Source organism: Homalodisca vitripennis, chromosome 8, assembly GCF_021130785.1.
Source record: "Homalodisca vitripennis isolate AUS2020 chromosome 8, UT_GWSS_2.1, whole genome shotgun sequence".
Taxonomy (NCBI): Eukaryota; Metazoa; Arthropoda; class Insecta; order Hemiptera; family Cicadellidae; genus Homalodisca; species Homalodisca vitripennis.
The window spans coordinates 29,003,942-29,029,564 of NC_060214.1; the positions used below are offsets into that span (position 1 = coordinate 29,003,942).

Here is a 25,623-nt window from a genome sequence, read left to right on the forward strand (position 1 = left end):
TGAAAGATCAATGTTACTTAAATTTTCAATGAGAGAATGGTGTTTCAATCTCACACTTAAATTACAGGATGCCTTCAAACAAAGCAACCCTAATAATGTTCTTTCCTAAATGTTACTTTACTTCGTATTTGTAAGTTTTTCTGTGTATAATATAATAAAATTAATCCAGAATTGTTAAAAATATCTTATTTTATTTAGTAAAATGCTTGCACAGGCTAGTTGGATCCCTGTTAACCGCAAGAATGCATTGAAGCCTTTATATCGCATGTATGTTCATGTTCATTTCTAACGTGGCTATTGTATTGTTTAATAACAATAAAGATTTTCTCTATTGTCAAAGAAGACTACTTATGATAAAAAAAGAGTACTTTGAAGGTTATATAAACTATTAAAAAAAACTAAAAATTTGCAGTGGTACGATCTTGTAGCCAAATATTTTTTTTTTTTTTCAAACTTCTGCAGTTATTTTATTTTATATAGTTATAATCCTATAACTTAACTAAGAAGATAATATACTAGCCATGGCTCTAACCACCATATAATAATCATATGTCTTTAAAGCAGACGACACTTGACGGTTTACGAAAAAAACAAGACGCTTATTGTGAATTGTTTAGTTTAGTAGTGTAGTAGATAAATTATGTAAAGTTATATAAGATATTGGAGTTAAATTGTGAAGTATCTGTGATAGTCGTTTAGTATCCTTAACATTTTGTATGTGGTGCTTTACAAGACTGATTTTTGCCCACTAAAGGAAATTTTGGAGGTTTCTCTGCATTAAATATGGCAAAGTAAGTCGTTTTGTGTATGCTAGATTTTGTTCAAACTTGTCAATTGTTTCCTTTATATTTTAGGGGAAATGAACCTTTAACAGTCCATCTGTGATTTGAATTTATAAGACTTTTTGATGTAAAAAATGTCTTTTATTCTTCATAAACAATATAATATTTTACAAATTCATTAATTAGGCCTAGGAATGGTTATTTTTATGTTAAGAGACACCCAACGTTTCACACTAAAAATTGTTTAAAACTACTCCTTTAATTTGTACTAGTTTAGGAAGGGAACATGTAGGGGGAGGAAAATGAAATTATGGCCATTGTCTCTTGAGTAGGCTTGTCAGCCCTAATTTTGACTGGATAAGTCAGACAGTTAGGTATTTAGGTTAGAGGAGTTTTCATAAATGTATCTCCAGTAATAACAGTTAAATTATGAACAATACTCATAAGATAGGCTAACCCTGAGGCAGATGACAGTCGGTTAATTATTAGGTTAAGTGTGTTTTATTAGTATATTTATATAATATTTTAGGAAAACTTTAATGAGTGGTCCACACTTGATATTATTGAAAGATCTGGTATATCACCTAACTTCAATGTTATATAATAATCATACTTAACAAAAATTATATAACATTAACAACAAGAAACATAGTAGAATGACAGTTTGGGAAACCTTACAAAACAATCATCAAAATCTGAGAGGTCAAGGGCCAGACCTTTTGTTGATTTTATATAGAATGATCTCAGTCCAGTACAAGTGGACAAAACTAAAATGCTGGATACCCTCTCCTGTCCAGTAGTGCTGGACTGCTGTGAAGTTATAGACTTTCATTACTGTAAATTCTCCATTGCTCTTTACCATCTGGATAGTGACATATGAAACTACTATAAACAAGGTTTAATGTTGAATTTCAGATCTTTCAAGCAATTAATGTGATAACATATCCGGTAAACATGCAAGCTATCTCTGACGGAGTATCGTTCTGTTTTCGTAATTTTTAAAATAATTAATTGACATTTTTATTATGTCTGAGTGGGAATTTTATTCTAAAGGCATAAGAGATGCCTTCAAAACAAAAATGTTCGAATATAATATTTTGTAAGGCAATCATAACTACTGTAGACTCACTATATATTATTGTTACCTCCTCTTTATGACACTTTCTTATTGATTAATGACACAAAATATAATGTTTACTGTTACAATTATTTATATAATTCATAATAAAATATTTTATACATATTAATCTTTTGCGCCTTATTTGTTTAGTTATACCATTTGATGTATTTTTATATCCTATGCTGTTTATATAATGGTATAAAAAGTAAAGTTACACTCATATAATATGTTATATTGGTAATAATAATTGCTGTAAAACGTGAGAAATATGTTTTTTCGTAATATGCTCTTAAAATATTAAGATTAGCCTTAAAATATATTACATTCATTTAGGAATAAAAAAGTACAATACAATGGAAAACACGTTTCTACAAGTTATGATTTTAGTGAATTAAATTAATAATGCAACATTTTTAAAGGTAAAAGTCATGTCTTCAGCTATGAAGCACTTGTTTGAAAATTTAAATCCGAGCTGTAGAGGAATCATGGGTAATTATTATTAAGAGTGGATAATGACATGTCCAGTAGTAGAGCTGTGATGACAAACAGGGGCTAAACAATTTACCAACCTGACAAATATCCGTCACGTCCAGTGGTTGTGACCAGGAGTGCGTAAAGGGTTAAAGTCTACCCATATTATATGTTGGCAGCCCTTTTGTGTGGATCATCCTGATAACTAACCTCTTCCTACTTTGTCAATCCCAATCCCCCATGTAGAATCCAATTCCCTCCTAGTTTGTTTGTTGTTGTGAAGTGGGTATTAGCTGTAATTCCGATTGTCATTATTATTAATGTTTCGATATTTGTTAGTTCTTTCTCACTATATTTGTAGTATTCTCCATTTCATTTTCTTGTGAGTTACTGTCAAAAGAGTATGTAAATATCTGCACATCTTAAGTGACTTTTGTTCTAGCTTTGGATTACAAGTTCTAGTAGACCTTTCAGTTTTACAAAAATTGGTCTTTCTCCCTAGATATTTTTATGGATCCACATTAAGAAGCAAATTTAAAAAATCACAAAACATTTTTCATAGTCATTAGTTTACACAATTTTAAAAGAATATTGTATAAAAAAACAACACACAAATTCCAAAAGCTCATTGTGTTTAAGGGGGGAATGGATCTAATTTTGGTATTACCCCAACCAGAAAAGAAAAATGTGAATGTTTCACACAAACACACCTAGTGCTTGGTATTTTACTTACATTGAAATTGTAAAACAAGGTTTTAATACATACACTTTTTATTAAACATGTTTGCTTCTTTGATGAGCTTTTGAGCAGCATTTTTTTCAACTTTCTCAAGAGTCCTAGAGCTTTTGTATAACCAAGATCAGATAGAAAATCTCTGAAGGATCTTTTTTATTATATGGAGTCTCTATCTTTCCTTCTTTTGCACTCAGAAGAACTTGTACTGTATTTCATTATCTCAGATGGAGCACCTGCATAGTCAGTCTTCAAAATCAGGCCAAATTACTTGCATACTTCTTCTTTTTTCTCTGCATTTAGCAACTTGCCCCTCTACTTGACACATTTGGAAAAAGTAATAAATTTTATATAATGCTGTTTTAATTTGACTTTTAACATAATCTATTTATTTAGAGCTTAAAAGTCTTATAAAAGTAAATTCTTATGGTAGTACATTAAGGGCACGGCAATGAAGTGGTTTCTAAGCTACTTGCTGGAAAGGAAGAATGTAGTGGAGATCAAGCAAGTTTTTGAAGGACATATTAAAGTTAGAAGATCTAAGCTTATGGAGATTAAAAGAGGTGTCCCTCAAGGATCTATTTTGGGGCTAGTACTGTTTGTGCTTTTTGTTGGAGATACTCAAGAGCACCTGGAGGAGTGCTGCTATCCAGTACCATATGCGAATGACACAGCCCTAATCACGAACAAGATGTTCAGAAATCAGCTCTGGTAATTGACACCTAGACATCAATAACTAGAGCTCAGCAATATTGCCTTGATAATGATTTGGTCTTCAATGCGTCAAAATCAAAATGTATCATATGGGAAAGATGTAAAGGTGATGTATCTTTCCCATTAGATTTGGAAGGATTACACTCCGCAACATTTTTGAGTGTTACAATTGACAATCGTCTCTCATGTAGATCTGTCCAATAGTCTTTGACTGTAAACAGTGCCTGAAGGCAGTAAAAGCTAGTAGAGTATTCTATATAATAGACATGATCATGTTTCAGGGAGCTGTTGATAGTGTTTGTCTACGACTGTGAGCGGTGCCAGAAGGAAGAAGATGACCCTCACGATGCAGTCGTCTACTTCTACCCGAGTTGGGTGAGCGAACAACAGCGGCTTGCTCTCGTCGGACAACTCATGGGTGTCAATCAATTTTTAAGTACCGTGTTTTCGTCTCCGAGTATTTTAGCTCTCCAAACTGGAAAATTTGCAATGAAACCTCTTGGAAGGTTTATTTTGGTGAGTTTGAAAAAAAGTTTAAATCTTAATGGTGGCTCTACCACTGAATAAAGTAAGCTTATTTTAAAGCATTTCTAATGAAAATAATATTTGTTTTTATACATTTTTGTCTTAGAGAAGGTACTTTTCATGTTTGCAACAAAAGTCTAACATAAAAATACCAAGAGATATTTTTATATTTTGGTTGAAGATCCAATACTGTTAACAATAATTGTAATTATTTAGAAGCTCAGTGAATTTAGATTGTCGGTAAGTTTTATTAAGAGATGAATGTGCTCTTAAAATTGGATTTTAAACGTTTTTACCCGTTTGACCTATGTAAAAATAAACACAGCCAGTGCAATGCAATCTATAAACACCTGAATTGGAGTAAATGTCTGGTTTATTAATTTCAGGGTCTAATTGTGCAAATTGTGGCTGCCTATGTATGCCACCGATAATTTGTGTTTTTTTTAATGTATTGGTCAAAATATGTTCAAGGTTTTTTGTTTTACTCTATTGATGTTAATTTTATGGTTTCTCGTGGGTCATTTATTGGAGTTGGTGATAAAAATAAGAAACAGAACTTTATTTTGCCAGAAAATATTTCATACAATTACATTGGCACGTCACAATTATTATTATACCAAGAATAACAGCACTACAAGTCATTCATAGTCCAAGCTTTGTCAATATATTCTTCCACAGAATAAAACGATCTTTTACAGAGAAAATTATTAAGTTAATGTTTAAAATCCTTATTACTAAATTGTCTTATCTCTAATGGTAACTTAATATATAATCTAATAGCTATTCTCATGGGGCTATTGTCTATCTGCAAACCTGAGGCAGATTAATACTAATATAAGATCTTGTGTTGTAGCTATGGATATATTTTCTATAACTTACTTGGTCCAAATTGGTTCTATGGTAAAGCAAAGCCTGCTGAATAAACAAAGAAAATAAGGTTAAAATTTTAAGATGTGGAAAAATTTTCCTACAACTATGAAACTTGTCTACTCCTGCCATGATTCTGATAGCTCTCTTTTGTATAATAAAAACTTCTTTAACATGGGAAGATGACCCCCAAGCGATTAATCCATATCTTAAATGGCGATGGAAGAGCCCATAATATGCTTGTGTAAAAGAAGGCTGTTCTCATTCACCACATAAACGTTTTATTGCAAATATACTTGAACTGAGTTTGCTTTTAACTGTAATTACATGTTGGTGCCAGTTTAACATTGGATCAAAAGTTAAGCCTAAAAATTTATGAGACAGTTTTGCCTTATTTTCATAAAGCCAGTCCTCTATTGTATTCTGGTTTAACGTACAGTCTTCTAAAAGCTGTTCGTAATTTGTATTCCTAGTAATAATAGTGGTGACATCAACATGAAGAACAACATTAGCAGGAACATTTGCACTCAAATCATTGACTGTCACTAAAAACAATAAAGGTCCCAAAACAGAACCTTGTGGCACTCCACAAATTACAGGCTTACAGCAAGATACTTCTTTTCCTAAAACTACATACTGAAACCTATTTTGCAGATAAAAGCTAAATAAGGCTAAAGCCACACCTTTAATATTGTAATGATCTAATTTTTATATTAGTATTTGATGAGACACTTGATTGAAAGCCTTGCTAAGATCACAGAATGTTATAACAGCAAAGTCCTTTTTTTCGTAGCAATCAAGAATCTTATCAACCAATGAAATAATAGCATGTGTTGTAGCAAAACCTTTTCGGAAACCAAACTGCTCTTTGCAAAGTAAGCCTTTAATTTCTATAGAATGCATTAACTGTTTACCAACAATTATTTTGAAGACTTTCGATAAAACCGGAACAATAACAACAGGTCTATAATTTCCAGTTTCCTCCTTTTTTCCTTTTTTGTAAATAGGAAAGTCTTTTATTGTTTTTAAGACATCAGGAAATATGCCCAAGTGTAAACATTTATTAACTAAAAATGTTAGAGGAGAAACAAAACTAGATACTGTTTCTTTCACAAGGGCATTTGTCGATCCAAAGTGATCCATACATTTTTTAGGTGCTAATTGCCTTACTACATCTATAACATCACTTTCGGTTACATATTTAAAACTAAACTCACAAATATTATCAGGTACAGGTTTATTACTTAAATAATGTTTAAAGCTATAATTATTTACATTACACTTAATACTATTACTAGCTGAATCTTAGGCAATGTTTAAAAAGAAATAATTGAATTCATCTGGCCTAAAATATTTGTTTATACTACTAACTGCTCTCATTTCTTTTTTTTTATTATTCACAATGTTCCGTAGCGCTTTCGATCTATTCTTGGCATTCTCAATTAATTTGACATTTGCCTGTTTTTAGCTTCTCTAATCTATGCAATAAGGCCAAAGTTGTACAGTCATGCATAAAACAGTGTTCTGTGTGTAATTACCAGTGAACGGTAACAAATTTTACAAGATAACAATTTTTACAAAAATTTCATCAAAATCCGTAATCGCATAAACAATCAAAACAACTTTAAAGCATACGCTTGCACAAGCCGAACTGCCAAACAAGTCACAGTTGACAGGTTTCAGTTGTTTGTCACTCCTGGCTTGTGCAAGTGTATGCTTTAAAATGTTTTTGATTGTTTACGCGATGACGGATTTTGTTAGAAAAAATACCTTAAGAATTGTAAAAATTGAAAAATAGTTGTTATTGTGTAACATTTTTCTAACCTATAAATGTACTAGCCATTTTATTTGAAACTAGAAAAGGTACTATAACAAGTTTAATAGACACTTCCCTTGATATTTTATTGTAACAATTTGGTGGTTTTAAAATGCTCATTATGTCAGACATTTTTCTAAAATGGCGGTCAAATAAAAAAGTTTAAATCCAAACACCATTTTTTGTGTTGATTTCTGGTTAAAAATTCAATTTTAAGACATTTTTATTCGTGTTTTATATTTATTAACCTAATTTTTTCAGAGCTATTAAGGGTTTGAGTGGTGAGTCCTCTGTTTATGTATAAATGAAATGAAATGAAATGAAATGAAATGAAATGAAATGAAATGAAATGAAATGAAACGTTTATTCTCTCTTCACAATCAATTAATTGTAACAAAACAACAACAATATTATACTTCTATACTTAGTGTTTGATCAAATAACGTGTTAACTACTTAGGATGTGTTTTTCTATTATTGAAAATAAATGTTATAATAGAAATTATTAAACAAAACAGAAATATAAGCTGATGCAGAACTGCTGAGAGAATAAATACACACGCAAGAGAAGATAAACTCTTCTGATTTTGCGTGGGAGTTACCAGTATTTTATATTTTCAATTTGGAATTTTACTGTTGTCTCCTGTTAACCAAACACACACACACACACACACACACACACACACACACACACACACACACACACACACACACACACACACACACACACACAAAACACACATATCCACACATCCAATATGAAAACATAAGCTATCACATGCAATATCATTACTGTATCTATTATCTGTCTTGAGGCAACTACTGTACATTTGAGGCAAAAATAATTTACCCAAAAGTAAATTTGTTTATAACTTTATTTTTTTAAATAGATTTTTTACTTATTCTTTAGAGGGACATATTATCTTACCTGTTTGGTTATTATAGTATTGTTTAAGAAAAGTGTAGTTATTAACTAGTTTAATACAACAAACAATTGTTCCAATTGATTAGTATCATGATTCAAGAGCCAATCCTTGACACGGATTTTTAAGGTATTCATTGTGGGTGAGTTTTTAATATAAACAGGTAAACTGTTGTAAAACTTGGGTCCGAGGTATATAAAAGACTTTTGTAGCAAAGAGCTATTAACTCTCGGTGGCCTGATCATGCCGATCTGCCTGGTAATATAACCTCCAAGAGTTGTTTGCAGATCAACAGTGACTCCTGGATTACCACTAATTTGGAAAAATAACCATAGCACTTTAAAAACATATAGATGCCGCAGTGGAAGTATTCTTAGCCTAAAAAACAATGGAAAAGCATGTTCACATCTATTTTTCCGAAAAATAATTCTAATGAATGATTTTTGAATACTTGTAATTTTCTTTAAATGTGATTTAAATGTACTGCCCCAGCATGACAGACCATAGTTTAATTTAGAATGAACAAATGCAAAATACATTTTTATTAATACATTGTCATGACAAAGTTGTCTAATAAAATAAAACTTTCTAAGAAATACAAGTAAATATGTTCTAATTGTTTTTATATGTACTTTCCAAAGAAGGTTTTCATCAATGTGGAGTCCCAAGTACTTCACAGTGTTGCCCTGAGTAAGGGTGACACAATCACATTGATTCTGTTGACAACTCAAATTATGGTACTTCAAAGGTTCATCATAATTGAAAGTTTGAGTTAATGAAAAATTTATATATATAGTGATTTCTGAGCATTTAATGCAAGTCCATTGTTACTAAACCATAATCGAAGATAGTATAGATCTTGTTGTATATAATTCCATAGAAGTAGTTCAGTTGGGGCACTATAAGATAAAGCTGTATCATCAGCGAACCCAGTTAGTACTGATACTGAATTTTGCAGTGAATGTTTGTTGCAGTGTGTCGGAACAGACCGTAATATCCCAGACGTGGTATTGGAGACCAGAATAAACACTCTCTACCGGCTCATCAGGTTTTACCACCTGGACTTTGAAACCATGTCAAACAAGTCAGGCCCACAGTTCTCTGAGAGGCTAAATCTTATATTTGAAACTTATTTACCGATCTTGCAGTATGCTGGAAATATTTTTGGAAGTATCCCGACATTCAATTTGCCAAAGGTGAGTTTTCTCTCTCTCCGATATTATCTACATTTTTAGACTGCTTTCACGAAGCAACTATTTTATTTTACTTTGTGCTGGTTACTATGTTTTGAATGTTCTTATTCCTCGTTCATTAATCTTTTTTCAGCAGTTCTTCAACTATGATTAGCCTATGATAGTCGAGTTTAAAGTGTTAGTTTTACACATACTTTTGAAACATTCTTTTTAGCACAGTCATAGACAAAACAAAAGTAATGTACAAAATTGTTGGCTTTACATAACATAGCTATGGTGGGAAGAGTTGAGCTCTATTTTCAGATATACACTGAGCAAAAGGTGAAATGGAGCTAAACGTATTCACAAAATGGTTGGGTTATAAACCTTCATGTGCCTCGTTCGGAATTCACAACGCAATCCTAGTTTTTGCTGTAATTCACTTCAAGCCTCTTACGTTGCAAATATCATAATGCGACAATTGCCTAAATTACTATTACCAATAATAATCCAATCCATAATAATCTCAAGATAGATGTTCTAAAATATTTATTTTAACCAATTGAATAATGCAACAAATGAAACAACAGTACAAGACCAGTTAGATTGACTGTTATTTTTTTCCTTGTAAAGCAATAAAACTATGCTATACACTAACTGTAGTATTGAGGTTTACTAAAATCCTTGCAGACATCATTCAATACACAATAGACAAATATTTTATTTAAAAATCGTCAAGAAATGCAATGGCATTAAATATTACATGGTTAGTTTTTATTGAGAGTATTGCTCTTCTCTTTTCCAGTTCAGGAACTCATCCATGGTGTAGAATGGACGGCTAAAGAACCATTTTTTTTTTTTTTCCTTCCTGAGGGAAGAGGACTGTTTGTCCCCACACTTAGTCCTAAAAGGACCTTTGTGCCTCCCTTACTTTAATTTGTGCAAAACAAAGAGCTATCAAAGACCGAGGCTTTTGCAAAAACCAATCAGATTTAAGGGCTCCTGTTCTCTAATGTCCTTGGGGCTGAGGAGATATGCTCCCAAATATCTTGTCCTAGTCTCTACAATGGCAGGACAATCCAACCAAATGTGCTCCGCTGACTCCTCCTCTTCTCCACAGAGTCTACATTCGCTGCTCTAAGGCCTACCTTTAAAAGGTGCTTCCTCAGAGGGCCATGTCCTGTCAACATTCCTAATATCAGTCTTATATCCTCCTTATTCTGGTCTAGGAGAGCTGTCCACCCTTTTGCGTAAGGAGAGATAAACATTTTGGATATTCTTAAACCTGAGGCTCTACTCCAATTCTTGTGTCTTGTCCTCTTTTCCCAATCTTTGACCAGAGCTTTAATGTTGGAGAAGGCTATCCCACAACCTGGCTCAGGCTCCACCAATGTGGATTCTGCTCCCTTTTTGGCGAGGATGTCCGCTTTTTCATTCCCATGAATACCTTCATGACCCGGTACCCAACCGAGTGTTACTCTGTTATTTGTTGCCAGCTCTGCTAGAGCATTCCTGCGTTCCCAGACCGCCTTCGAATCAATCGAACAGGTATCCAGTGCCTTCAGTGCATCCTGACTATCAGAAAGTATTAGGTATGATAATCCTTTTGTCCTCAACTGTGTGAGTCTTCTGGAACATGAGTCTATTGCCATGACCTCCGCCTGAAAAACCGTGGCATGTCTTCCTAGGGGCACAGCCATGTCGACTCCAAGTCCATGTATTCCGTATCCTGCCCTAGAGTCTAGGAGTGAACCATCAGTGAAAAACTTCAGGACTCCTTTTGTAGGGTAGGCCTCCCTTTTAATCCATTTCTCCCTACTTCCGATAGAGACCGTATATGGTTTTACAAAGGAGTATTTCTTACCCATAGTATCAGATACTTTGGTTAGCATTTCAGCCTCAGGAAATTTTTCCAATATCTTCATGTGGCCTTCTAAGGAGGTAGCTTCTACTTCCCCATGACACCAGTTACTTATGAAGTTAAGTTCTGTTTGTATTAGGCGTTCCAGCCTGCCTATTTTTTTCCCTTTAATCATAAGCACTAGGTCGTCCGCATAACATAGTAGCCTTATTCCCCTCTTCTCTGCTTTGCTTAGGAGATCATCCACTACCATCGCCCACAGGAGAGGAGACAAGACTCCCCCCTGGGGGCAGCCTCTTTGGGCCGTGATCGCAGCAGATTCGTCCCCGTACTTAGCTTTCACCTGTCTGCTTTTTAGGAGGGCTACTATCCATTTGACTACGTCTGTCCTTTTTGCCCATTTTAATAATTTCCTCGTTTTGATTCTTAATGTTTCCAACCTCCCAGTCCACCACGGCACATCCTTCTTCAACCAGTTTTGCCTGGGAGGGCAGTTTTTCTCGTAGGCCTTTATTATAGCTTGCTCTACTATTTGTGCAGACCTTTCTAATTCAAATTCATTTTTCTGGAAGGGTCCTATTTCTTCCAACTCTTCTACTAGGGGCTCTGTATCCTCTCCAGTTGGTAGATTTAGGAACCCTGTGGTCACGTATCTTTCCCCTATCTCCTCTATGTCGAACCTAATTGGGCAGTGGTCCGATAGTGAGGCCTCCTTGGAGACGTGCCACCTTACAATGTTTATGTTTTTGAGTCCTGTAGATAGGGTTATGTCCAGGACTTCTTTCCTATTTCTAGTTATAAAGGTTGGGCTTGACCCTCTATTTTCTAACACTAGGTCATTGCTGAACATAAACTGTAGAAGTTCCTCACCTCTTTTGTTTATGTTTGTGCTTCCCCAATACGTATGGTGAGCATTGCAGTCGCAACTGAGAATGAGGGCCGAACCTCTGTCTCTGCAGCTCTGCAATAGTCTTTCTATTTCTTTCGGTGGGCAGCTTGTTGACGGGTTGGGGAAGTAGGCTGAGGCTATAGTAACCTCTCTGACCCCTTGCAGTGAAGCCACCTTCACTGTAGCCACCACCAGATCTCTTGTTATTAGATCTGTAATCGGAAAGGCTGCTATTAGTTTTGAAGTTAGAATACAAGTTCTTGGGTTTTCAATTGTTCGATCATATATGAGATTACCTACCTGAGTCGTCAGTCCTCTATTGATGCAACCTCTATTGATCCAAGGCTCCTGGATTAGGGTGATATCCAGGCCTGTTGAGATAAACCTTCTGCTAAAGATGTCACTTGCGCCCTTTGCATGGTGTAGGTTTATCTGTATTAGGCGCATACTTACGCCTTTTTCCCACCTCCCCCAGGTGGTCCATCCCCGTCTCTTCTTTTGGATTGCTTGGAGACTTTGTCCCCTTTTCTTCCACGAGCTGAGACGGATGGTCCTTTGAGAGAAGGTCCCCTCTTCAAGAAGAGAGAACAGGTTGGTTTGTCATCTTCGACCGCTGCACTGGCTTGTGGAGTAGACCTTTCAGGTAAGGTATGTACAGATTGCTCTGACACCTTCGTGGCCTCCTCCACTTCCATCTCTTCAGGGGTGCTTTTTTCCGTGGTGACCGTCTCAGATTTCTCTGAAGTCCCCTCTTCCCTTGTGGGTTGTTCTGTGTTTCCTTGGTGTTTCTTTTTCAGTCTAAGCTGAACTTTTCCAAACTTGTAGCCGATCCATGGACCCTCCTTCTCAAGTTTGTTCGCTGTAGCGCAGTCGACTGCCAGGGTGAGTAGAACAGACTTCCCCTCGTCGCTCCTACGCAGAACATTCCGTTCTCCGACAGATAGCTCTTTGTTTTGTCCTTTTAGGAACTTCATTATCTTGTCGGTAGTTTCGTGTATACTATCAGGAAGATAGACAGTCGCAATTCTCGCACGAAGGATTTCTTCCTCTGGTACAATCTTCAGACCGGCCCCTTCCCAAGGCTTGAGGGAGTCTTGCTTTCCTTTAAGCCATTCAGCTGTTTCGGTGTTTTCGCAGGTGAAGATTAGAACCCCTTGTCTCCTGTTAATACCGTAGAATCTTGGAGAGTAGGGACCCTCCTGTTCCTCCACGATAGCTTCCAGGATGAAGCTCTGGATCTTCTCCATCTGTTCTGTTGTGAGTAGGGTCTCGGGAAAATTGGAGTGTAAAACCCCCACCCTTATACCAGCTACCGCTTGTTTGTAAGAAGGTTTCTGGGGTTGTCCAGATTGCTCCTTGTGTTCCCCTTGTCTTCCTTCGTTCTTTGTTTTTTTCCTCCGATGGGCTTCCGGAGTGGATCCATCAGAGTGAGGTGTTTTTGGTTTCTTGCCCTCCTTTTGTTTGTTCAATTGTTTGTTTTTTTCTTCTGGAATTGGTATTAAGGCCAATTCCCTGGCTTCTTCTTGGGAGTACCCTCTTTTTCGAAACCAGACCATGCATTTCCTGGCGACTCCACATAGCTTAGGCAGTACTGGGAGCTGTCTCTCGACTTTTGCTCCCTCTTCCTTCTGGTGATCGCCCTCCAGTATTGCATCTTCTTCATCAGTTTCGACTCTGACCGAGTCTGAGGTATTTGGACTTCTACTAGGAAGTCCGCCTGTTTTTTGGGTTTGTTCAGGATTGCTAGGGTCAGAGCCCATCATCAATCCCTCTATGTTTTGTGAATTTTCATTCACTTTTTGAGTGCTACAAGAGCTCTCTGGTTTTGTTTGATTGTTTTTAAATTCTGTACTCATTTGTGTTCCCACGAGTAGCGGAGATCTTAAGGTCACCCCAAACATTGTAAAGGTCTCACCAAATGCTTGCAGCATTGTTTGATGAGCCATGTGGACATTAGATTAAGATCATTTGACTTTTTGGCTGGGAGCTGCTGAATAATTCGGTGAAGCTCATCGTCAGTGATAGGCGTCAGCAACATTGAGGCAGCAGCCTCTGTCTTCACGAGGGACGTATTTGCGGTTCAGACGGCCGAGGACTTTGCCCAACAGCAACGGATGCGAAAAATTCGTTAAACTGATTGGCAACCTCAGTTCCATCCTCCACAAGTATATTCCCATTTTTAATTTTGATTTGTTTTTTAACTTTTGTGTTATTGTTAATGATGTCCCAAGTTGTTTTTGAAATATTTTTAGAAGATAGTAGAGTTTTGGAGACATTGTATGCTTTTGCAGCTTGGATCACTTTCCTGTAATTTTTTTTGTATTTTTTGAAGAATGTTTTGAAATTTTCATTACAAGTACGTTTGTTAATTTCAGAGAAACATTTCACTTTCTCTCTCGAGACCAGAATACCTTTTGTGATCCATCTGTTTTTTGACGTTTTTTTTTTCGCAAATATTAATCGTTTTTGTAGGGCAGCATGTGATAATATGGAAATTTAGGACGTCGTTAAATGTTTTGAACTGCTGCTCTACAGATTGAGAAGAGTGAAGGAAACTCCACTTTTCTCTTGACAGGGAAGTGTTGAGGTGAGCGATGTTTTCTGGCCTTGTGTCTCTTATTGTTCGGTTAATTTTGGGCTCCCTTTCAAGTTTCATTCCACTGACGACAGCTTCTTGCCCGTAGTGGTCAGATATAGCTGTGTTTACCACAGATACCGTGACACTTGGATGATTGGTGATGATGTTGTCGATAGCCAATTGGGTTGTAGCCGTCACTCTCGTCGGAGTTTTGACTAACAACTCCAGGTCGAATGACCTAAGTAAATCAAGTAATCGAACTGTGGAATGTTGTGTGTTTTCCAACGCGTCAATGTTGAAATCCCCCATCACGACATATTCCTGATGTTAATCAGTCAGGTCTGTCAGTAATTGTTCGAATTTTGAGAAAAAAAAAATATCTTCGTTTCCACTGGGAGACCTATATATTCCGATCACTACTAATTTTGATTTGTCTGTTTGAATTTTGATTCCGACTGACTTTTTCGAGTGATTCTTGGATCGGAAAGGGGGCAAACGTGAAATTTTGTTTTATAAAAATAGCAACCCCTCCTCCTTTGGAGTAGGGTCCACAGTACACGGAAGCCAATTTATAATTTGGAATTTTGCACAGTGCGATGTTATCACTGTTGAAACCGTTTTCAGTGACAACAAGAAGATCTGTTTTGAGATCCTCGCACATGAGTTGAATTTCTTCCAATTTGTTGGTTGCAAATTGAGCATTTTGATGAAGCAATTTTAATTTGTTTGTAAATTTTTGAGTTTGTTCGTTTTTGATGGCGATTGTTTGCCAATTTTGTCCGCTGATTTAAAGAGGGGTCCCTAAAAAACCAGTCTCAATTCTTTGCTCTTGTAAATTTGAAGAAGCGCAGAATGGACAATAGGGCCGTTTCCTCGATCTTTCTTCATGGCGTCGTCATAAGATATAGTCGGCATCGGGGGCTCTGGAGTCAACTGTATAGAGTCTGTTCGCGGTGGCGGTGACGGTGATGGTGGCGGCGGCGGCGGCAGCAGTGGTGGGACGGCAGTGCGGGTGTCAGGAGCAACCTCAGCCTTCCTGGCCGAAGCAGTCGAGGCGCTCAACCCGCCAAGAGCCTCCACAATGAGTCTGGCCAGCTGCCACTTCCCTCTAGTGTGGAGATGCATCCCGTGCCTCGTGAAGTGCTTCCGCTGCAGTCTGTTCATATCTAGGACAGAGATGTGGTGCCTAGCAGCCAATTCTTCTATATAAGCATTCACGAGGGCGGTGTGCTGGTTAATATCGTGCGTAGAGTGCAAGTCGTGGCGATGGGGCAGCTGGCGACAATCAGCCTGTTACGAGAAGTTACGGACGTGATCCTCTTCTCCAGGTTGTCGTATATATTCCGCTGCTCCCTGGCCGCAAGGTTATTGGTTCCGGCAATCAGGACGCTGCATCGAGTCCCTCTCGTCACCGGCTGAGGTTGGGATGAGGTGATCTGAAGCAGCCTCGCCCCAGGCTTGCAGACCTCTGTCACAGAAACGCGTTCGAGAGAGAGGAGCTGGGATGTCATTCCAGTGATGTGGCGGACGTGGCTATCTCCCTCGATCACAACCGACTCGAAAGGTATGGGGTTAGATACAGGTAGTGGAAGAGGTTTTTGTTTTCGGTTGTTATTTTTACATTTAATTGGAATTTTGGTAGGCTTTGATGGTGAAAATGGTGTCGGGTTAGGAGGCTGTGAATTACCTGGTTTACACTGTTTCGAGGGGTGCTGAAGGACAGAAAATGGATTGTTTGTTTTTTTTTGTGTTTTACGAGTTTCCAGGTTTCATTTCGATTCTTGCAGACGCACTGTGTATGTTGCAGTTGAAAACATTCAATTTCAGCCTCCAATACTTCAACTGTAGTTTTTAAACTGTCTATAATTTCATTGCTATGGTCAAGAACTGGGATTGAAACAGGAGGGGTTTGAGTTTCTTGGGTGGTTAGAGGGATTGGGTCGCACTGTACCGCACCATCATTGGTTTTTACGGGTTTTGATGACTGGGAAGTTGCGGTAGCAAAAATTTCGGATGTGTATAGACTAAGGCGCTGGTCTGACTCGATAGCATGGTCTAATATGGATTTTAGTTCGGTCTGTAGGCATTTTATTTCTTCCTTCAGAAGTGTATTTTCTTTCATCAATGAATTGAGGTCAGAAAGCGGGTGAGTTGATGAAAAGGAAGTGTTTGTACAGATTGGTATGGGTGTGTTGTAGTGGGTGGGGAGTCGATGGGGTTGTCGGTGCGGCAGGTGAAAGAGTGGGTATTAATGAATTTGGGTCAGAAAGCGGGTGAGTTGATGAAGAGGAAGTGTTTGTAGAGATTGCTATGGGTGTGATGCAGTGGGTGGGGGTCGAGGGGGTTTTCAGTGCGGCAGGTGAAGGACCGGCTAGGGGGGTGTTGAGTGGTGTGGCGAGGGTGGGTGACTGCGGTGCCGGAGACTGGGCTGGTGAAGCAGCTGCAGACATACGTCTCAGGGTGACAGGGTGTTGTCCAGTGTGTTTGTCGTTGGTAACACTAACCACCGTCACTTCGGCGTCACTCCTAATTGATGCATTGCAGGTTTTCCCCAAACAACGCCAGGACACATCACCGTTTTTGAATACTCTAAAATGTCTATGTTTATGGTCGTCGTATAAAATGCACGGTTTTCCTTTGGTGGTGTGTTCAATTTTAAATGACATTTCATAAATCGGATGAAATTTATTTAATGGAATAAATAAGTTGGTATAATAAATAAGTTACTATAGTAAACAGTTTTCACGAACAATAATAAATAGACTTCAGACGTGGTAAATATTTAGACACAGGAGACAGTAGACAAAGAGGACATAAACGTTCAACAATAAATAAGCGTAATCAAGTGGTGGTGCGTGTTGATAAGGAAGATTAGGCTTCTCTTGTTATCCGCTGTTATCAGTCAGTGGCGCAACTGAGCGTCAGTCAAGGTCAACTACTCCTGACTGGGCTAAATGCAGGACAGTGAGTTGCTCAGAGTCGAGAGTCGTGTTATAGAAGCACGTTGTTACACATGACCTCAAACAAACGTATATAATTAGAAGTCAATATTATTAATATTTTAGAGGTTTACGTACGACACCGATGTAACAGCGATGCCCAGATAGAACGATTTGTCCTATACACATTCACTTTTTCCACTGGTCTTCCAAAAAGATGTCAATAATTATGTTAAAATGAACAGCGAATTACTCTTCCTGCCTCGTCCCCGATATCCCTCCTCGGTATACAATGTGATTTTGACACAATGACATCAGTAGATTCCACACCCTTCACAGTGGAAAATTCAATAATATTATTACCCCTTTGCGATCAGGAGTCCTTTAATGTGGCCAAAACTTTTCTCTCGCTTAGTTAGAATGTAGTCTCAGGTGGTCATCTGGCCATGCATTCTGCATCAGTACTTTGTGCTTGCCAACTATGTACATCACTTTACTCAAATTTAAATTGCAATATTTGACACTCGGCTCTTTAAATTACTGATATTTAAATGAAATTGTGAAATAGTTTATTAGTTTATTTACCCAAAAATATAATTCTTTGTATAATTTCTACAAAACATTGTATGTGTAACACATTTTAAATGCAAGCTATGCACACATGTGTTTTTAATGTTACAAAGCATGACACACAAAGCAAGGTGTAATTTAAAAATTAAATTAGTAGAGCTAATTGAAATGTAATAATATAAGAATTTTGAAAGAGTACTAATTTGTTTTTATATTAATTAGGGTTTAATTTGAAATGAAACTACCACGTATAAATGAATTAAGAGTTTAGAATTATTTTAGTTATATTTAAGTGAGATTTAGATTTTTCAATATTTTTGAACACTGTATAGGGTGCAGGATAAAATAATTAATGTAACTTAATCGTTACTTATGTTAGAGCGCAAGTAGTGTCTTCTTGGAGGCGATCCAGATCCTGCAGTGCTTCCAGGACAAGACTGGAGTTTTGGGGGGTGTTGTCCTTTACCAGAACAAGTGAGTAAATTCATAGTTTAAATTTTTAAATGCTTGCAAACCAGTTTAGATTGTCAATTTGTGAGATTGCTGGTTGTTCTTTAGTAATGCATTGTTATTTATGCAAGCAAAGAACATTATTATAACAAAATTAATTATTTTAATTAATTCGTTTTTTTAATTAGTACTTCTTTAACCCTTTAACTGCCACTTCCGAGATATATTCTTCAATTCTAGTTTTGCGAACAACCGCCACAGCCGACATATGCTCTGCAACTGTAGTTTTGTCAAAAACCCGCCACGCCTGAGTATACTCATTTTCGTATTATTACCAATTTTATTTAGTTGCATCAGCTGTTATATTGTTATTTGGTTTTCCATTATGTTAGAAGTGTCTATAAGATAGCTGTCCATTTGGTGGTGCAATCTTGTGGACATAACTCAAACCAATTGGACGCCACATGCTTCGTATTGTACACGAGTTTGAAAATGGTTACATTGATATTTTATACTATTATATAAAAATGAAACTGTTCGTGTGTAACAGCATCACTCACAAACGGCTGGACGGATTCGCCTAATTTTTTTTTAAATTTGTTCGTCTTGATCTGTAGAAGGTTATAGGATACTTTTTATCCCTTTCCCGATTCAGGATTCCGCCCCACTGGTTACAGAAATACCCGTAAGAAATGCATTGCAGCAAACATATGTTATTAAGTGAAAGAGTCTTTTCAAATTTTTAATCAGCTGTTCTTTGTAAACATATATAATGCGACAAAAAATATATTTATATATAATTTAATTACTACACTTATAGTTTTAAAGCATAGAGTAAGCTTAAGAGAAACGACAAATTTTGTTTAAACTGTTTCTGCAATCACTGTTAAACATAGACTTTACTATCCAGATAATACAATTCAAATTTGACGTAAAAATTCACCTTTAACTGCAATATTTATTTAATATAAACCATGCTCATGCTTGATCAGAAGAGCAATGCAGATATCATAATTACTATCTTACGTTGGCTACAAATATAAAGAATGTTATAAAATCAACCTTAGTTGTTTTTTTTTGACAGAAGTATCAGGAATGTGGTACATACCTTCATAATGCGCCCAAGAAGCTCACGAAGGAACGACTATCAATTATCTCAGCAATGTTTAGAATGTGATAGAAAATGAATAAGTGAATATAGTGTACTGTTTTCAACGGGAAATTGCGTGCGAAGCCGCGGGAAACTTATTGAAATGCGCAGCGAAGCGCGCCGGGTCCGCTAGTATTTTACAAGATGTTTTCCGATGTTTATTCGAAGATAGTTGTGTGATAGTGGTAATATGTTGTAATTATTTGACAAATTGACATTATTTTAAATGTTTGTAAATTTTTAAATATATTAAATTTCAAATAACGTGTTATGCCAAAAACTCTTAAACACGAGAAAAAATACTCTGCGCTGGGGGGTCTTAGTATGAAACTAAGTCCAGCACTCAGGTGTTGCCGCAACGCAAATCCAAGAACGAGGCGGTTAAAAATTCCTCTTGCACCTGCAAACGACATTTATGTCTCATATGCTTAGTCAGAAAATATACGACAGTCAAAATATTCTTGAAATTATCTATATTGAAGTAGAGGTTCGGTAAATGAAAAATTTCCCATTCTGTAGTTTGGGACACTACCGTTGAACATGCCAAACCATATGCTACAAGTTGTATTTATTATTATTATAAAATTATGAGACAAGTGTTTTTGTGGAGCTCCCAAAAAATCAGTTACACTATTCTGTAACACATTTCAAAATTTTACAAATAAAATGTTTCATAAATAACATTCTATTGATAAACTGTCTCTTATAATAAACATTGCCCTTTGGCAATAACAAAAAGAAGCAGCAATCAGCAATAGTACCAACCACATGTAGAGAAATTTCCCTTAAAATAATATCTGCTTGAATAAAGATAACAATTCCAGGAACTTCAGAACTAACTGTATTATGTAGGATGTTAGAAAGAAACATATTATGTACTCTGTATTGATTTATCAGATTATATAAAGTTTTCTGTTCTAATTGTGTTGTAGAATATAATTAAAGTATGAGTCTGTGGTTTCAGGGTTGTTGCTACCCAGATGAGTGCTAATCTAACGAAGCTCCTTGTCATTACGGATCCGTACAGAATAAAGGTAAACTTCTGACATGTTTATATTATTTTAACTTTTACTGGGATACAAAAAGTTAAACTTTGACTTGAAGTGAATATTCTAAGTCAAATCTGGTTAAAGAAAAATTCAAAATGTCTTATTTCCAGAGCCCAAATTACAAAAGTGTTTTTTTTTTTAAACCTTCAAGAATAAATATACTTTTGTGGGGTGTTAAATTTAAAATATTTTCTTTGTTATATGTTTAGCGTTTTGAAAATAATTCTGTAAGCTATAAATACTAATAATTTTGATATGATTATTTAATACATAAAAGTATTGATAGATGTTGAAATGACCTAAATTTATGGATTTAAACTACTCTCAACGTATTTTAGAAATATATGCTATAAATGTGTTTGTTTGTTTATAAACTAAAATTGACAGTGATACCTTGGAAATTAGACCATGGAAGTGGCAGGGTTATCCCTGAATTCATTACCAAATTCAATGTTCTCATAGTTTTAGTAACATTTTAGTAATAATTGTAACTAACGTTCAATAATTATATTTAATTTACTATGAAGATTTGCTGTGTCGTCCAGATGTCAGGCATCGAAGAAAGACTGATTCTGATAAACCCATCAGTATGAAAAAGGTCGATCACAAAAAAACCATGCCAACAGTTCCAGTCTAATTTTTTCAGCATTAAGATGTTATTTTATATTTCATTTTATAATAGGAACAAATGAGGCAAGTAAAAAATTAATGTTAAGACTGAACAGGTCTTTTAACAAGATACTGAAACTAGTTGTTTGATTCTGGGATCCAGGTGGGAGATCCTATATATATATATATATATATATATATATATATATATATATATATATATATATAAAACATTCAATTTCAATAAACATTGAATCACAAAAAGTACTTGCTCCACCAGGACTTGAACCCGGATCTCTCACTTGCCGGGTAAATGTGCTACCATTACACCACAGAGCCCTTAATTTTTACGATTCAATTATTTTGTATTTGGCCTTTTCTTTCACATATGTGTTTAAATAACCAAACTAACATATGATCGGAAGACCAAATACCTGTCAAATGACTTTTTATTTATATTAATTAAATTTGTATAAGTAGCAATAGCCTAATTTAATTTAATTTCAATAAACATTGAATCATAAAAAGTATATATATGATCTTTGTTGTTGTGATGTTTAACTTTAAATATCTTTTTAGAGCATGTTGAAGTTTGTTGCCAATTATAGTGTTGTTATTTATCATGTTCTAAATTGTTTGTAAAAAGAGTATACCATAAAATTAATAAATATTGATAAAGTTTTTCCTTTCCTCCAATATTTTAACATTTGATTGTCTGTGAATGTCTGGTGACGTACCACATCTAAACTTCTATTGGATTGACCAGATCTGACAATATCAATAGTCAATAGTCAAAAATCTTTATTCATGTTTTTGTACATAGATATAATGAATATTGTCGTATACATACATTAAAATGTTAAATTTACCGAATAGTGTTCCAGTGCATTTTATATACCATAGCCAATCAGTCTTTCTTTCCAATTTACGGTTTATATTTGTTTCTTAATTTAATGTATTTATAAACTACAGTTAACTGATGATAATAACATAATAAACACATTTAATTGTTTATATACACTTTTACATTGGAGTATTAATTTTCATTTTGATAAGCTAAAAATAACTGTATGAATCAAGGAGAGGTGGATATATCTTCAATAGAATAAACATTCATATTGATTAAATATTCTTTAAACAGTCAAAAAAATTGTTTTGGGTTATTTTGGTTTTTTGTTTTCAGATAATTTTTCAGAAATTTGTTTCCCATATATGTTAGTTTTTTTTCTCAAAACACTTCAGCCTTTCTTCGGACATTCTTAGAGTCCCTGTTATGAATATAAGCCTATTATTATTTGAAAACCCCCCAGGCTAGGCACCACTGGTTTCTAAAGTAGTGAAAAATCACATCTTGGTCTCCAGAGTTGTGAAATATTAATTGAAAGAGCTGTTAAATCTAATCAACTGTTCTGTGTAGACATTGGTTTGGACAGCACAACCATATGTTGAGAGCTCTTAAATCTAATCAACTGTTCTGTGTAGACATTGTTTTGGACAGCACAACCATATGTTGAATTCACTTATCCACCATTTTCAGTTTGTTTCCACGTACAGTGTGAAAGCATAGAGTAAGCTTGATAGTAACGACACTTCTTATTTTAACCTTTTCTGCAACCGCTCTTGAGCACGAAGTATGAAGATATCCAGATAAAAAGATTAAAAGTTTTAGTAAAAATATAATTTTAACTGTAGAATTTTAGCAACTATTAAGTATTAAATATAAAATGTGTAATAGTTGCCAGCGGAAGCAGTGTCTACACAGTTCCGTCTGCCGGTGGGGGTCCAGTTAATCACTGTGTTTGTGGAGAAGTCGGAGATGGACCGGTTAGCCAAAGAAGTACGGGACATGAGGGCGGCCTTGCAGTCCACTAAACTGAAGCAGCAGGAGATCCACAGCAAGGTGAGGTCAAGGGTCGTGTCTCCTATCACAATTGCCCTGCTGTTAGACAGAGGAAGACTGATTTATTTAAACCACAAGACAATCAAAGCTATTAAGCCCTCTATTATCTTATCTTATAACTAATAACCAATACGGTAAAAATTTAACACATCTATCCATTGACCTATTTTGATGAGACCATCTCACAACCAAATAGTTCTCCATTTTCTCACAAGATATCAGCACTATTTAGTATTAACTTAAACTGTGTTATATGCAATAGTTTGGTAATGGTATAATTTTACTTTGCAGTCGTTGCAATTAGGGAGGGGGAAATAAGCAGATGATCGACTCAGTGAATGCTGACAGAAGTAAAGCATCTTCTGAGAAGATAAACTTTCCAATGCTATAAATTGTTTCCGTTTGAAATCTCTCGATGTATCTGCCACCCAGCGGCTAATGCTAGAAACAAACTATTACTGACCAGCGAGCAGCACTAAGTGGAGTGTCGTTGAACTAGTGCAGCATGCGCAGTTTAGAAAATTGTTGCTGAAGCCTGAAATGGGTAAAAAAAGAGCAGGTAGACTGAGCCAAGCAGTTTCGACTACCACAGGCAAACCCTGAACATTTGCGAATAGGGTAGGGTGGGAATGATGGGTGAAGTGATAGTTGTGACTCTAGTGGCGGGTATGCGAACCACGTAAAATTGTGTACACCAGCTATTCACACCCATCCCGTAAGGATGATTTATCATTCTCAGAATGGTATATAATCAAGAGTGTCAGCAAAGCTTACCACTCGAGAGGCTGTAAATATTTAATTTGTGTCTGTCTGTCTACATGATATCTCAAAAATTAACTGACCTACAGACTGGAAATTGTGCATGAAGCTTCATTTCTATATAAGGAACATCAAGTTCGATGATGGTGCATGTAATTCCATACGGTTTGGCTGAGGGTTAACAAATATCTTTACCATGATAGCAACAAGAAAAAAAGCATAATAAATATTTTTAGACAAATTCTGTATACTCATAAAAAAATACTTGTACCCACCACATACGTTTTATGGTGTCTTGGTGTGTGTGTACCTTATTTATTTAAACACTGATGAAACCCAATTTCATAGACAAGAATGAACTCTATGATAGTGCATGTACAATGGAATTTGGCTGAGCATCGTTGAAGCCTATCACTTAGCAGTTTGGCGCAATTGTTTTCCTTTGTTTGCCAGAAGATGTAATAATTTTTTTTCGTATTATTATAATAGTTCAAAAGTAAATTATTTATCAGCCGAATAGAAAATTTACACTGTTAAAAGGCTCGTCAAGATATAAAAACACTAAATACTTAATAACAATAAAAAAACTAACTAAAACACTAGTAACATATAACTAAAACTAAGTGAAGTGTAATATTGTTTTCCATGTATAGGCACAGATAGAGTATAACTGTTACGTGTTATGTAGTTATGATGAGAGATAAAGGGTTTGGGTAATCTTTTATAAGTTTGAGTTAAAACGTCCATTATGTAAATACTTCTCACTGTCAACATTTGAAGATTTAAAATGTTACCTCTTCATGATAGATTAAATTTTTAATTTCCTATAATTCAGGTTGCTCTCATTGGGTTTTGCAAACCTGTTCAATAAATGGCGAACTACCCCAGCAAATAATACCGTATCTCATTACAGATGAAAAAAAATAGATTTTGCTGCAATATTGAGTAATATTTTAATATGATAAGTTAAAATAATATAACTAGGTGGTAAAACACAAATTTAGATATTTTTTACAATTTTTCTTCAATATCATCACATCCTGTAGAATTTGTTAAAATTCTCATAATGTTCTTTTTAACTTTATATTGAGATATTGGAGTGAATTAAAATATATTATTAACAAGAACCGGTTAAGCAAAAACTGTGGTTGTATGCTAATTAACTAATTACGTATCTTCCAAACTACATAAGTTTGTGAAGGAAACAGGCTTTTTCCGGACATTTGCTATTGTTCAGTGAAACAAAAAATCAGTAACACTACGTTTTGAGATCTGCAATCTGATCTGTTTTTCAGGTAAATAACTAACCTAACACTTAATTACAAACTAGGTTAAAATAAACAAATCATACCAAAGCGTTGTGACACGCTTAAGTCAACAATTGACATATCAAATCACAACCACCATATTACCATATTGTGATTCAACAATACACAATTTCAACTTTACTAACTCTAAAACATACACTTAATAAAAAACTAAACACAACACTAATGATTAAAACTGAACTACAGAATACAGGTCACAATACGTCTGCATTCGTCCACTAACCACCTACAACTCAGTCACTGAACGCTGGCAAATGTCCAGAAAAATCTGTTTCCTTCACAATCCTTCCATTGTCAAAAATATACTTCGAACATACCTCAGTTCAAGAAGTGTTTAGTAAAGTCATACAAAAATGGGTTGCGATAATTTTGTGTTATTTATCTTTTTGTATGAGAGCTAACTTATGTAACACATCTTT

General features: G+C 35.5%; 1 protein-coding gene across 3 annotated transcripts in view; it reads left to right on the top strand.

The window, feature by feature from the left end:
* The first annotated feature begins 574 nt into the window (after positions 1-574).
* Positions 575-25,623, top strand: part of LOC124367457 (Hermansky-Pudlak syndrome 4 protein homolog) — a 60,370-nt gene continuing 35,321 nt past the window's right edge. For 2 of the 3 annotated variants that reach the window (XM_046824280.1, XM_046824281.1), the window contains exons 1-6: positions 575-791; positions 4,102-4,336; positions 8,925-9,146; positions 18,339-18,433; positions 20,524-20,593; positions 22,953-23,117. In XM_046824280.1, coding sequence (XP_046680236.1) covers positions 784-791; positions 4,102-4,336; positions 8,925-9,146; positions 18,339-18,433; positions 20,524-20,593; positions 22,953-23,117 — 795 coding nt within the window. In that variant the 5' untranslated portion in view covers positions 575-783. The remainder of the gene's footprint in view (positions 792-4,101; positions 4,337-8,924; positions 9,147-18,338; positions 18,434-20,523; positions 20,594-22,952; positions 23,118-25,623) is intronic. The other variant, XM_046824282.1, reaches the window with a different exon arrangement.